General features: G+C 47.1%; 1 protein-coding gene across 1 annotated transcript in view; it reads right to left on the bottom strand.

Moving 5' to 3' along the window:
• Nucleotides 1–12609, bottom strand: part of PLCB3 (phospholipase C beta 3) — a 57845-nt gene that overhangs the window by 17355 nt on the left and 27881 nt on the right. Inside the window, exons 10-17 of the mRNA XM_087943177.1 lie at nucleotides 11886–12032; nucleotides 8777–8934; nucleotides 7365–7447; nucleotides 7147–7231; nucleotides 4922–5105; nucleotides 3943–4050; nucleotides 1388–1452; nucleotides 672–768 (exon numbers count right to left, since the gene is read on the bottom strand). Coding sequence (XP_087799303.1) covers nucleotides 672–768; nucleotides 1388–1452; nucleotides 3943–4050; nucleotides 4922–5105; nucleotides 7147–7231; nucleotides 7365–7447; nucleotides 8777–8934; nucleotides 11886–12032 — 927 coding nt within the window. The remainder of the gene's footprint in view (nucleotides 1–671; nucleotides 769–1387; nucleotides 1453–3942; nucleotides 4051–4921; nucleotides 5106–7146; nucleotides 7232–7364; nucleotides 7448–8776; nucleotides 8935–11885; nucleotides 12033–12609) is intronic.

Here is a 12609-nt window from a genome sequence, read left to right as displayed (position 1 = left end):
AACCTTGAGAGGGAGGCCGCCCAGAAAAGTAGAGATTGGCCTCCAATCGCCCAAGGAGTTTGCCCACAAAACTGGCTTTTAAATCTGGCACACCTTGGACGGGCCAGGTCGTCCTTCAAATGAAACGCTACGAATTTGGTGATTGTCCAGCTGCATATTTAAGCGCTCGGACAAGCCTCTATATCTCAAGGATCAGGGCCGTTTGCAAGGAAGGAGGGAAGAGCCAAAAAAGAAAACGACAATGGTAGCCTCTACAAGGGGAAAAAAAACCCCTGTTTTTCTGTGTTGAGGTTACAGAGACCATATAGATATATCTATATATATACATATATATAATCATAGATCAGAGGTCGCCAAACATGGCGACTGTAAGACTTGTGGACTTCAACTCCCAGAATTCCCCAGCCAGCCGAAAATCAAGAGGCCGTAAAATCAGGCGCAGTCACATAATTTAGTGACTGTGACAAATTTACTGCTCCCAACCCTGGCCGTAAGTTGAGGACTAGCTGCATTTTTTCCCTCCCCCCGAGAAAATACGGCTGACAAAATTAAGAGGCGCATGGAACCAGGCATCTCTGGGTAACGTTTTTATGCCGCAAAGGGCCAAAAGGCAGAAGCTGAATTCCGCCGCCGGTCACCATCGCTTGACCGTGTTCCCTCCCCTCACTCACTGCTGGCCACCTCGAAGGACTTGAACTTGACTGGTTCGATGTAATTGACCAAGGTTGACATCTCCTCTGTGGCATTCACTTCACTGCTGGCAGTGCCCTGGGGGTGATCAGGGGGTTGGCAGGGAGGAGGAGGAGGAGGAGGAGGAGGAAGAGGAGAATGAAAAGGAGAATGAGAAGAAGAAGAAGAAGAAGAAGAAGAAGAAGAAGAAGAAGAAGAAGAAGAAGAAGAAGAAGAAGAAGAAGAGGAGGAGGAGGAGGAGGAGGAGGAGGAGGAGGAGGAGGAGGAGGAGGAGGAGGAGGAGGAGGAGGAGGAGGAGGAAGAAGAAGAAGAAGAAGAAGAAGAAGAAGAAGAAGAAGAAGAAGAAGAAGAAGAAGAAGAAGAAGAAGAAGAAGAAGAAGAAGAAGAGAGGAGGAGGAGGAGGAGGAAAAATAACAGTGTCAGCAATGCAAAACTTCAAAAAATGCTCTATCTGCTTTAAAACTCCAGTTCCCAGAATCCCTTCTGGCTCATGGCTGGTGGGGAAACCTGGGAAATGAATCTTTTACCCATCAGGGCTCTTGCAATGACTTCTGGGAGTTCTAGAAATAAAATGACTCCACTTATTTTTTCATCCCCTTTTGTTTTCCTCTTCATGGCCTCTGCGAAAGTCGTTCGTGCACCCCAAAATATGGTGGATAGGCCCTGCTGAAGCACCCCCTCTTCCATTTGCACTTACTTCATCCGTTGTAGGCTTTTTGGGATCTTGCTGTTCTTCCTCCTCCTCGCTTTCAGCTTCCCGGTCTGGCGGTGGGGAGAAAGGAAGGGGATTAGGGGCTCGGTGGTCAAAGGGTTAGTTGGCTATTTGTCTGCAGGATGGGGAAATCACTAGTTGGGGTGCTGAACCTCAAGGAAGTACCATTCCCAGGAGGGCTAACTTTTGCTTTTAAAAGTTAGCAACTTTGAGATGTTTGGATCATTCTCGCACAATCCCCAGCCAGCCTGCTTTAAGAGGGGTGGGCTTCCACTCCCAGAATCCTACAGCCAGCCTGCTTTAAGAGGGTGGACTTCCACTCCCAGAATCCCACAGCCAGCCTGCTTTAAGAGGGGTGGGCTTCCACTCCCAGAATCCTACAGCCAGCCTGCTTTAAGAGGGGTGGACTTCCACTCCCAGAATCCCACAGCCGGCAGGCTTTAAGAGGGGTGGACTTCCACTCCCAGAATCCCACAGCCAGCCTGCTTTAAGAGGGTGGACTTCCACTCCCAGAATGCCCCAGCCAGCATGCTTTAAGAGGGATGGACTTCCACTCCCAGAATCCCCAGCCAGCCTGCTTTAAGAGGGGTGGACTTCCACTCCCAGAATCCTCCCAGCCAGCATGCTTTAAGAGGGTGGACTTCCACTCCCAGAATCCCACAGCCAGCCTGCTTTAAGAGGGTGGGCTTCCACTCCCAGAATCCCCCAGCCAGCCTGCTTTAAGAGGGGTGGACTTCCACTCCCAGAATCCCACAGCCAGCCTGCTTTAAGAGGGGTGGGCTTCCACTCCCAGAATCCCCAGCCAGCATGCTTTAAGAGGGGTGGGCTTCCACTCCCAGAATCCCCAGCCAGCATGCTTTAAGAGGGGTGGACTTCCACTCCCAGAATCCCCCAGCCAGCATGCTTTAAGAGGGGTGGACTTCCACTCCCAGAATCCCCCAGCCAGCATGCTTTAAGAGGGTGGACTTCCACTCCCAGAATCCCCAGCCAGCATGCTTTAAGAGGGGTGGACTTCCACTCCCAGAATCCCACAGCCAGCCTGCTTTAAGAGGGGTGGGCTTCCACTCCCAGAATCCCACAGCCAGCCTGCTTTAAGAGGGGTGGACTTCCACTCCCAGAATCCCCCAGCCAGCATGCTTTAAGAGGGGTGGACTTCCACTCCCAGAATCCCCCAGCCAGCATGCTTTAAGAGGGGTGGACTTCCACTCCCAGAATCCCCCAGCCAGCATGCTTTAAGAGGGGTGGACTTCCACTCCCAGAATCCCACAGCCAGCCTGCTTTAAGAGGGTGGGCTTCCACTCCCAGAATCCCACAGCCAGCCTGCTTTAAGAGGGTGGACTTCCACTCCCAGAATCCCCAGCCAGCATGCTTTAAGAGGGGTGGACTTCCACTCCCAGAATCCCCAGCCAGCATGCTTTAAGAGGGGTGGACTTCCACTCCCAGAATCCCACAGCCAGCCTGCTTTAAGAGGGGTGGGCTTCCACTCCCAGAATCCCACAGCCAGCCTGCTTTAAGAGGGGTGGACTTCCTCCCAGAATCCCACAGCCAGCATGCTTTAAGAGGGATGGACTTCCACTCCCAGAATCCCCCAGCCAGCATGCTTTAAGAGGGTGGACTTCCACTCCCAGAATCCCACAGCCAGCCTGCTTTAAGAGGGTGGGCTTCCACTCCCAGAATCCCACAGCCAGCCTGCTTTAAGAGGGGTGGACTTCCACTCCCAGAATCCCCCAGCCAGCATGCTTTAAGAGGGTGGACTTCCACTCCCAGAATCCCCCAGCCAGCAGGCTTTAAGAGGGTGGACTTCCACTCCCAGAATCCCACAGCCAGCCTGCTTTAAGAGGGGTGGGCTTCCACTCCCAGAATCCCACAGCCAGCCTGCTTTAAGAGGTGGACTTCCACTCCCAGAATCCCCCAGCCAGCATGCTTTAAGAGGGGTGGACTTCCACTCCCAGAATCCCCCAGCCAGCAGGCTTTAAGAGGGTGGACTTCCACTCCCAGAATGCCCCAGCCAGCATGCTTTAAGAGGGATGGACTTCCACTCCCAGAATCCCACAGCCAGCCTGCTTTAAGAGGGGTGGACTTCCACTCCCAGAATCCCCCAGCCAGCATGCTTTAAGAGGGGTGGACTTCCACTCCCAGAATCCCACAGCCAGCCTGCTTTAAGAGGGTGGACTTCCACTCCCAGAATCCCCAGCCAGCATGTTTTAAGAGGGGTGGACTTCCACTCCCAGAATCCCACAGCCAGCCTGCTTTAAGAGGGTGGACTTCCACTCCCAGAATGCCCCAGCCAGCATGCTTTAAGAGGGATGGACTTCCACTCCCAGAATCCCCCAGCCAGCAGGCTTTAAGAGGGTGGACTTCCACTCCCAGAATCCCACAGCCAGCCTGCTTTAAGAGGGGTGGGCTTCCACTCCCAGAATCCCACAGCCAGCAGGCTTTAAGAGGGGTGGATTTCCACTCCCAGAATCCCCAAGCTGGCACATTGGGAAAACCTTTTCTTCACCTTAGTTTGGATATGCCTCTGTTTGGGGTTGTCTCACCAATAGATTTGCGGGGTTCCCCTAGTTTTGCCATTCTGTCCGAGGCCTTTTCCTCCCCATTGGTCAGGATGGAGGAAAGGATTTCCGGCTGTTCGGCAAAGGGAGACCCTAAAAGAGAGGAAGGGATGCTAAAATTAAAAAAGAAAAGAAAAAAGAAATCAGCCAGCTTCTTCTTGCTTTCCTTTTCTCTCCTCGGCTGCTTCGATTAAACGGGATAGACGATAGAAAGAAGGCAGATATGCTGTCATCATCGATTAAGAGGCCAAATTTAGAATTATAAGTATGATAAAGAAGATCAAAATCTTTGCATTTTTTTTTCTTTCTGTTCTGTTTTTCTTCTATTTTTCTTCTTGCCTTTTTGTACTTTGGTTGACTCCTCCCTCCTTCCACATTCCTTCCTTTTCTTTTCTTCTCTTTTCCCTTCCTTCCTTCTTTCCCTTCTGCCTCCAATTTCCCTTCCTTCCTTTCCTTCTTTTTTCTCTTCTTTTTCCCTCCCTCCCTCCAATTTTCCTTCCTTCCTCTTTTCCTTCCTTCCCCTTTCCTCCTCCCTTCTTTACTTCCTTCTTCCCTCCCTCCCTCTCCTTCCAATTTTCCTTCCTTCCATTTTACTTTCTTTCTTTCATTCTTTCCCTTCCCCTTTCCTCCTCCCTTCTTTCTTCCCTCCCTCCCTTCCCATCTGTCTCTTCCTTCCTTCCTTCCTTCCTTCCTTCCTTCCTTCCTTCCTTCCTTCCTTCCTTCCTTCCTTCCTTCCTTCCTTCTTCCTTCCTTCCTTCCTTCCTTTGATTTCTCTCTCTTTTCTGCCCTGGACTTCCTTCTGCCCTTGACTTTGCACAAGCAAAAACTCAGCTTCTTTGCTAGCCGAGACGGGATTTTTTTTTTCCCAAAAGAAGCAGCAAGAATTCAGGGTTGCTTTGGATAAGTGTGACGGGCTTGCCTGTAGATTTAATAAAAAATGAAGAAATAACTTTGGGGCACCTACCCAAGGCGGGAGAACCTGGCTCGCCCACCCCGGAAGAGTCGCTGTAGGAACTGGGCGTCTGCTCCAAAACCCGTTTGCGTACGCTGCCTTCTGTCCCCTTGATGTGGGTGCGACGTTTCTTGTTTTTCACCAGAATGCGCCCCAATAATTCCTGGGGGCTTGGTAAGGCTATGCCAGGCTGGAGCTGCAGGAAGAGAGGGAGGGGGAGAAGACAAATGGGAAAATTAGCTGAGCCGAACCACAAAGAAAATGTCATGCCCCTGTTGGGAGTATCATTCCGAGGGGGAGGTGGAACAGCTGACAGGGAGTGGGAATGTGGCTCCGGGGGGGCTGTGGAGGAAACTGGGGAAGGGCAAAGTCCGGCTGAGCACTCAGAGGAAGACCCAGGCCCACCCCCTTTGCATCCTAGGGCACGCAGGGAGAAACGGAGAAGGGAGCAACATGGGTTACAGGGGAGAAAAGGGCCCTGATTCCCTTCATTAGCTGCAGCTGGGAAAACAGGACAAAGAGGGTGTTTGCACGCAGCACCTTACTGGAAGCAAAGCGTGCATTATCTTTGTTTGTTAAGTCTTATTTGGGTTCTGGCATTCTTTATCCTGCTCTGTCTCGTTAATTGCTGCAGCGTGGTTTGTGTTGGTTTTTATTTATAATTTATATGTACTTTGGGTTCGGACTGAATTTCTTCCCTTTAAAAACCATTCTTGAAAGAGTTTTTTTCTCCAGCCAATGATAAATGGACATTGGGGGCCAAGTTGGAGGTATTAAAGGGATTTTACCTACTTTTGGGACTTTGTTGCTTTTGTGCCACGTCCCTTTGGGTCATCACAGAAAACTTAATTTGGAAAAGAGGGAGACATCAAGGACCACGAAAGACGATCTGGTCTTCCCATATCTCATCTCTTATCAATGCAGGCAATCCCCGACTTACAGCAGTTCGTTTAATGTCCATTCAAAGTTACAATGGTACTGAAAAGGGGGACTTACGACCTTACAAACGGCGGCAAGAAAGGTGGAAAAATGGAGCAAAACTCCCTTAACAAATGTCTCCCTTAACAATGGGAGTTGTGGCTGCTCAAGGGCGGCTGTACGTCGAGGAGACTGGACAGTCACTTGTCTGAAATGGTATATGTATATATATATATATATCTTTTATGTATACTGAGAGCATTTGCACCAATACAAATTCCTTGCATATCCAATCTCACTTGGCCAATAAAGAATTCTATTCTGTTCTGTTCTGTTCTGTTCTGTTCTGTTCTATTCTATTCTATTCTATTCTATTCTATTCTATTCTATTCTATTCTATTCTATTCTATTCTATTCTATTCTATTCTATTCTATTCTATTCTATTCTATTCTATTCTATTCTATTCTATTCTATTCTATTCTATTCTATTCTATTCTATTCTATTCTATTCTACTCTGTTCTGTTCTGTTCCCTATTCTATTCTATTCTATTCTATTCTATTCTATTCTATTCTATAGGTTCTCCTGTTAGACCAGGGGTCTGGACTAGAAGACCTCCAAGGTCCCTTCCAGCTCTCAGTTCAGATTCGGATTCTGACCACCTGTCGATAAAAGTCAGCCAAGTCCCCAACAGATCCGCTGAGTGTTGGAAATGCAAACAAAAGCAAGGAACATATTACCATGCGTGGTGGACATGCCCCGTAGCGAGAAGATATTGGATAAGGACAAAAAAAAATGGATAGAGGAAATAATTAAACAGCAAATTGAATTAAGACCGGAGAGTTTTCTATTAGGTATAATGGGAAAATATGATTAAATAAAACAAGATTATCTAATGCTACATTTATTAACGGCAGCAAGAATAACTTGCTACACACAGAATTGGAAAAATGATACACCAGAGGAAAATGTGATAAGAAAAATACTAGAGTGTGCCGATAAGTTGACCATGGAGATAAAGGAAATAGAGAAAACTGATTATTCTGTGACGTGGAATGTACTGTATATGACTGGCTAAATAATAGATATAGAGTTGAATGGAGAAGACGACAATAAGATAATACGGTGAAAGTCATAGAGGATAAAGGTAGATTAAGCAATATAAACAAGTGTATAGATAGTTAAGATTTACGTAAAAGGATGTATACCGTCACGAAAGCATTACAACGAATGGAAATGATGTTGTAGATAAGAAAAATTGTTTAATAAATGTTATTTTTTTTTTAAAAAGTCAGCCAAGTCCATTAAGAGTTACTTACTGGATATTTTTCAAAGGGGTCGATCAGAAGGGCGTCGCCGAAGATGCTTCGGCAATATTCGGCCATCTTAGCCTGCTGTTTTGCTCTACAAATGGAGAGGGGAAAACCAGAGAAAAAGCCATTTTTGGAAGCACGGACAGAACCTCTGTAAAAGAGAATACAAGACAGATGGGCAGCTCCCACCAGGATCCGCTCTGGCTGCCAGTAACTTTACTCACGAGTCAACGTGGTTCTCAAAGGAAAGGATGACTGGGTAGGGCGAGGTCTTGAAGGCGCTTTCCGCGATGGCTTCGATGACCTCCTGCAACCGAGAGAGAGAGAGAGAGAGAGAGAGAGAGAGGCGAGCGAAGGGATTAAGCATTGGGGAGCGAAGGGACCAAAAAACTCGGGCAAAATGATCAAGGTTTGCCGCAGAGTGGTAGATGAATAGCATGGGGAATTCTGGGAGCTGAAGTCCATCCATGTTAAAGTTCATCCATCTGGGGAATTCTGGGAGTTGAAGTCCATCCATCTTAAAGCAGGCTAACCAGGGAATCCTCGGACTTGAAGTCCACCCAACTTAAAGTATCCGAGTTAGGGAACTCTGGGAGTAGAAGTCCACCCATCTTAAAGCCGGCTGGCTGGGGAATTCTGGGAGTTGAAGTCCACCTATCTTAAAACCTGCTGGCCAGGGAATTCGGAAGTTGAAGTCCATCCATCCTAAAGCAGGCTGACCAGGGAATTATGGGAGTTGAAGTCCACCCAACTTAAAGCATCCTGGCTGGGGAATTCTGGGAGTTGAAGTCCACCCATCTTAAAGCCGGCTGGCTGGGGAATTCTGGGAGTTGAAGTCCACCCATCTTAAAGCCGGCTGGCTGGGGAATTCTGGGAGTTGAAGTCCACCTATCTTAAAACCCACTGGCCAGGGAATTCGGAAGTTGAAGTCCATCCATCCTAAAGCAGGCTGACCAGGGAATTATGGGAGTTGAAGTCCACCCAACTTAAAGCATCCTGGCTGGGGAATTCTGGGAGTTGAAGTCCACCCAACTTAAAGCATCCTGACTAGGGAATTCTGGGAGTTGAAGTCCACCCATCTTAAAGCCGGCTGGCTGGGGAATTCTGGGAGTTGAAGTCCACCTATCTTAAAACCTGCTGGGCAGGGAATTCGGAAGTTGAAGTCCATCCATCCTAAAGCAGGCTGACCAGGGAATTATGGGAGTTGAAGTCCACCCAACTTAAAGCATCCTGACTAGGGAATTCTGGGAGTTGAAGTCCACCCATCTTAAAGCCGGCTGGCTGGGGAATTCTGGGAGTTGAAGTCCACCTATCTTAAAACCCACTGGCCAGGGAATTCGGAAGTTGAAGTCCATCCATCCTAAAGCAGGCTGACCAGGGAATTATGGGAGTTGAAGTCCACCCAACTTAAAGCATCCTGACTAGGGAATTCTGGGAGTTGAAGTCCACCCATCTTCAAGTTGCCAAGTTTGAGAAACAATGCCACAGAGATTTATTCCATTTATATTTCATATTTTTAACTGCCCATCTCCCTTGGTTCCTGCCTTGAGAGGAGGTGTTGGACCAGAAAACCTCTTGGGTCCCCAACCTCTTACCCTCCAGGAGGACCAAGTACCCAGGGGAGTTGAAAGAGTACCTTAAAAGGTATTTCTGTCGTCATGGTGAATCCGTGGGTGATGAACGGCTCTTCGTCCTGGGGACGCCCTTTCCAGCAATCGAGTTCGATACAGCGGCAGCCGCTTAAGAGCACCTGCCGGTACATTTCCACGGAGGAATTGCCCGTCAGCTGCCCGGCTGGAAGGAAAAAAAAAAAGAGGGGGGGAAATGGTAAAGGAATGTCCTCGGGAGACAGAAGGAAGAGCCGAGCCCTCAGCTGCATAATGGATGGAGACAGATGTTCAGAAGGCAGGATCTTCCCCAATTGATCAGGCTGTAAAGGACATGGCTGGAATGGTAGGTGAGAAAGACCTTGAGGGATGGATGAAAAGAGGCTGTGTCTCAGATAAGAGATGGCTGAGACCTCAGTTGCATAATGGAGGAGGAGGAGGAAGAAGAAGAGTAGAAGGAGGAGGAGGAGGAGGAGAGGGAGAGGAAGAGGAAGAGGAAGGGGAAGAGGAGGAGGAGGAGGAGGAGAGGAGGAAGAGGAGGAAGAAGAAGAGGTGAAGGAGGAGGAGGAGGAGAAGGAGAGGAAGAGGAAGAGGAGGAGGAGGAGAGGGAGAGGAAGAGGAAGGGGAAGGGGAAGGGGAAGGGGAGGAGGAGGAGGAGGAGGAGGAAGAGGAGGAGGAAGAGGAGGAGGAGGAGGAGGAGAGGAAGAGGAAGGGTAAGAGGAAGAGGAGGAAGAGGAGGAGGAGGAGGAGGAGGAGGAGGAGAAGGAGGAGAAGAGGAGGAAGAGGAGGAGGAGGACGAGACTTGGAAGGGACCTTGAAGGTCTTCTAGTCCAACCGGCTGCTCAAGGAGGAAAGAGGCCCAGTCGCCAAATGCTTGACGTTTTGTCATGTGACCCCCGGGGCCTGGGAAACTGTTAGAAGTTTGAATCCAGTTGCAGGTAACCCTGAAGTAGGTCCACTGTAATTTCAAACAGTCACTAAAACGAATGGTCGTAAGTCAAGGACAACCTGTAAGCGATGTTAACGCCGCACCCTAATTTCCTTCGGACAGGAAAAGCAAACCAAGTTATCTTGGGAAACAAGGATGCTTTGAGGATGTCTATTTGTTCTTTTTGCAAATATTTCTTCTTCGGAATACCAAAGATACAAAAAAAAGAAGAATTTGAAGATGCTGCCTACTGTGCAAGATTTTCACTTCACAAAGTGAGGCCAGAAACGCTTTTGTTACTCTCCGCTTCTCCCCCCGAGGACGCTAGGAAATTGTAAGCTATTATCCGAGAGAAAAATTTCTCCGTTCTTTGGCGCCAACTAATTGGGGTGACGTCTCCAGAGGCTGCAACACGGAAGGCAATGTATTGCCACCTTCAATTATTCGAATTATTCTACAATTGAGCTGCATTTTTTCGCTTGCTGGCTCCGTTTCTACACGTACATTTGAAGTGGCTGGATTCACACCCGTGCCTGGAGCCTGATCTTGTACAACTATCGTCCTCTAAGCCATAAACGGCAAAGATTGCGTTTAAGGGCAGCTCTAAGCCAAGATCAAGCCAACCATATCAGGATTTGCTGCAACATTCAAACCATCTCCAGTCAGTTCTGGCCGCCTGCATCTCTTCCCCCAGCTGTTACAGAACTCCAATTCCCAACATCCCTCACTTCTGGACAAGGTTGCAAAGGCTGCTGGGAACTGCAGTTCACATAACCATTGAGCACTGTTTTCAACCTTGCAACTTTAAGATGGGCAGACTTCAACTCCCAGAATTCTCAGAATGCTGGCTGGGAGATCTGGGAATTGAAGTCCACATATCCTAAAGCAAGCCGCCTGGAAAATTCTGGGAGTTGTGGTCCACACATAGATGTAAAGCATACTGACAGGGGAATTCTGGGAGTTGTAGTTCACACATCGTAAAGCATACTGACAGGGAATTCTGGGAGTTGAAGACCACCCATCTTAAAGCAGGCTGGCTGAGGAATTTTGGGAGTTGAAATCCACAAATATTAAAGCATGCTGGCTGGGGAATTCTGGGGCCTGTAGTCCACCAATCTTAAAGCACGCTGGCTGAAAACTTCTGGGAGTTGAAATGCACACCTCTTAACATTGCTAAGGTTGAGAAATACTGACTTAAAGCTAAAAGTTCCCCATCTCTGTGGTAAAGGGTGAAAAAACAAATTGTACCAATAGATAAAGAACAGGGTGGAGTCACCTCTGCCTGGTGTTAATTGCTGGAATGTCAATAAAATGCTCAAATGCAAGCTATAAAAAATGAGTCATTAAATTTTTCTCTCAGCCACAACTCCATTGAATGCTTTGAACTCCAAATGCTTCTGCAAATCGTCTTGAATTAAAGAACTCACTGGCAATATCATTTAACGTGGGATTTTGTGACACCACAACGCTCTAACAACACTCAACCTCAATAAGTTTAAAATAGCTGGGCTTCAATTACCAGAAATACTCCAGTCAGCATACTGGTTAGGGAATTTTGGGATTGACACCCGCACACATCAAATAGTGGCCAGGGTTGAGAAACATTGTATTATGTTATGTAAACTGCAGTTCCCAGCAGTCTTTTGCACGCTTGGCTGAGAGAAAGGGATGCTGGGAGTTGAAGTCACCTGTCTTCAAGTTGCCAGGGTGGAGAAACACTGCTCTGTGTTAGGGGAACTGCAATTCCCAGTAGCCTTTGCAAACTTGGCTGAGTTTGAAGGATGCTGGGAGTTGAAGTCCATACAGCTTAAAATTGCCACGGTTGAAAAACTCTGAACTAAACCAAAACCAAACAAGGCACATTATAATAAAGAATAAAGACTTTACAGAAGAGATAGATAGATAGATAGATGATAGATAGATAGATAGATAGATAGATAGATAGATAGATAGATAGATAAAGAGAGATAGAGATATATAAAGATATAGATAGGGATAGATAGACAGACAGATAGATAGATGATAGATAGATAAGACAGATAGATAAAAATAGAGATAGATAAAGAGACAGAGAGATATATAGAAAGATATAGATAGATGGAAAGATAGATAAATATAGATATCTAAAGATATCTATACACACACACTCAGAGTAAAAAGAGAGAGAGACAGATGCCTACAAAGCTGCCCAGCCCAGTATCTATACGTACCTGTGAGGTAGGTATTATGTGAAGAATTAATGAAGTAGCTGCTCAGCGGATGCGTCATGTCATCACTCAGGTCCAGCTTTTCGGGTGGCACAATGGTGTTCTCTTCACCCCCCAAGTAGCGCCCAAAACCCTCCAGGGACATCTGATCTGGGAAAGGAAGAGGAAGACTTGAGGATCGAGTTGGACCAGAACTCCCTTGGCCAAAGTCAAGGATTTCAAATAAAAGGGAAGTGAAAAGAATGAGGAAGCCAGCACAAAGAAAATTTCAGCCACAATCCAAGAACCTGCCTTGTTTTATGACTAAAATATTATTGCAGATTGTCCTCCACTTACAACAGTTCATTTAGTGACCGTTCAAAGTTAAAACGGCACTGAAAAAAGCGACTTAGGATTGTTTTTCACACTTATGACCGTTTCAGCGTCCCCCATGGTCACATTGGCCTATATTCGGTTGCTTTGATGACTGACTCGCATTTGTGACAGTTGCAGCGTCAACTTCTGGCAAGCCAACTCAACAGGGAAGCCTATTGTGATATGGAAAATATTCTATCAATGGTTAGAGAATAAAAAAGGAATTTAGAAATGAGGAAGAATAAAGGAGAACAGAAAATAAACTAAGATAGAGATAGGAAAAAAATGATAACTGTTATTATATGTACGATGAGAATAATGAGATGTAACTTTAATAAGGCATGATCACCAGAAGAGTCGTCTAATGTTTAGC

The sequence above is a fragment of the Notechis scutatus genome, chromosome 14, assembly GCF_049901735.1.
Source record: "Notechis scutatus isolate UNSWTSFEM ecotype Mainland chromosome 14, rNotScu1.2, whole genome shotgun sequence".
Taxonomy (NCBI): Eukaryota; Metazoa; Chordata; class Lepidosauria; order Squamata; family Elapidae; genus Notechis; species Notechis scutatus.
The sequence above is the reverse complement of the archived record's forward strand: the minus strand, read 5'-3'. Positions and strand labels throughout refer to the sequence as shown.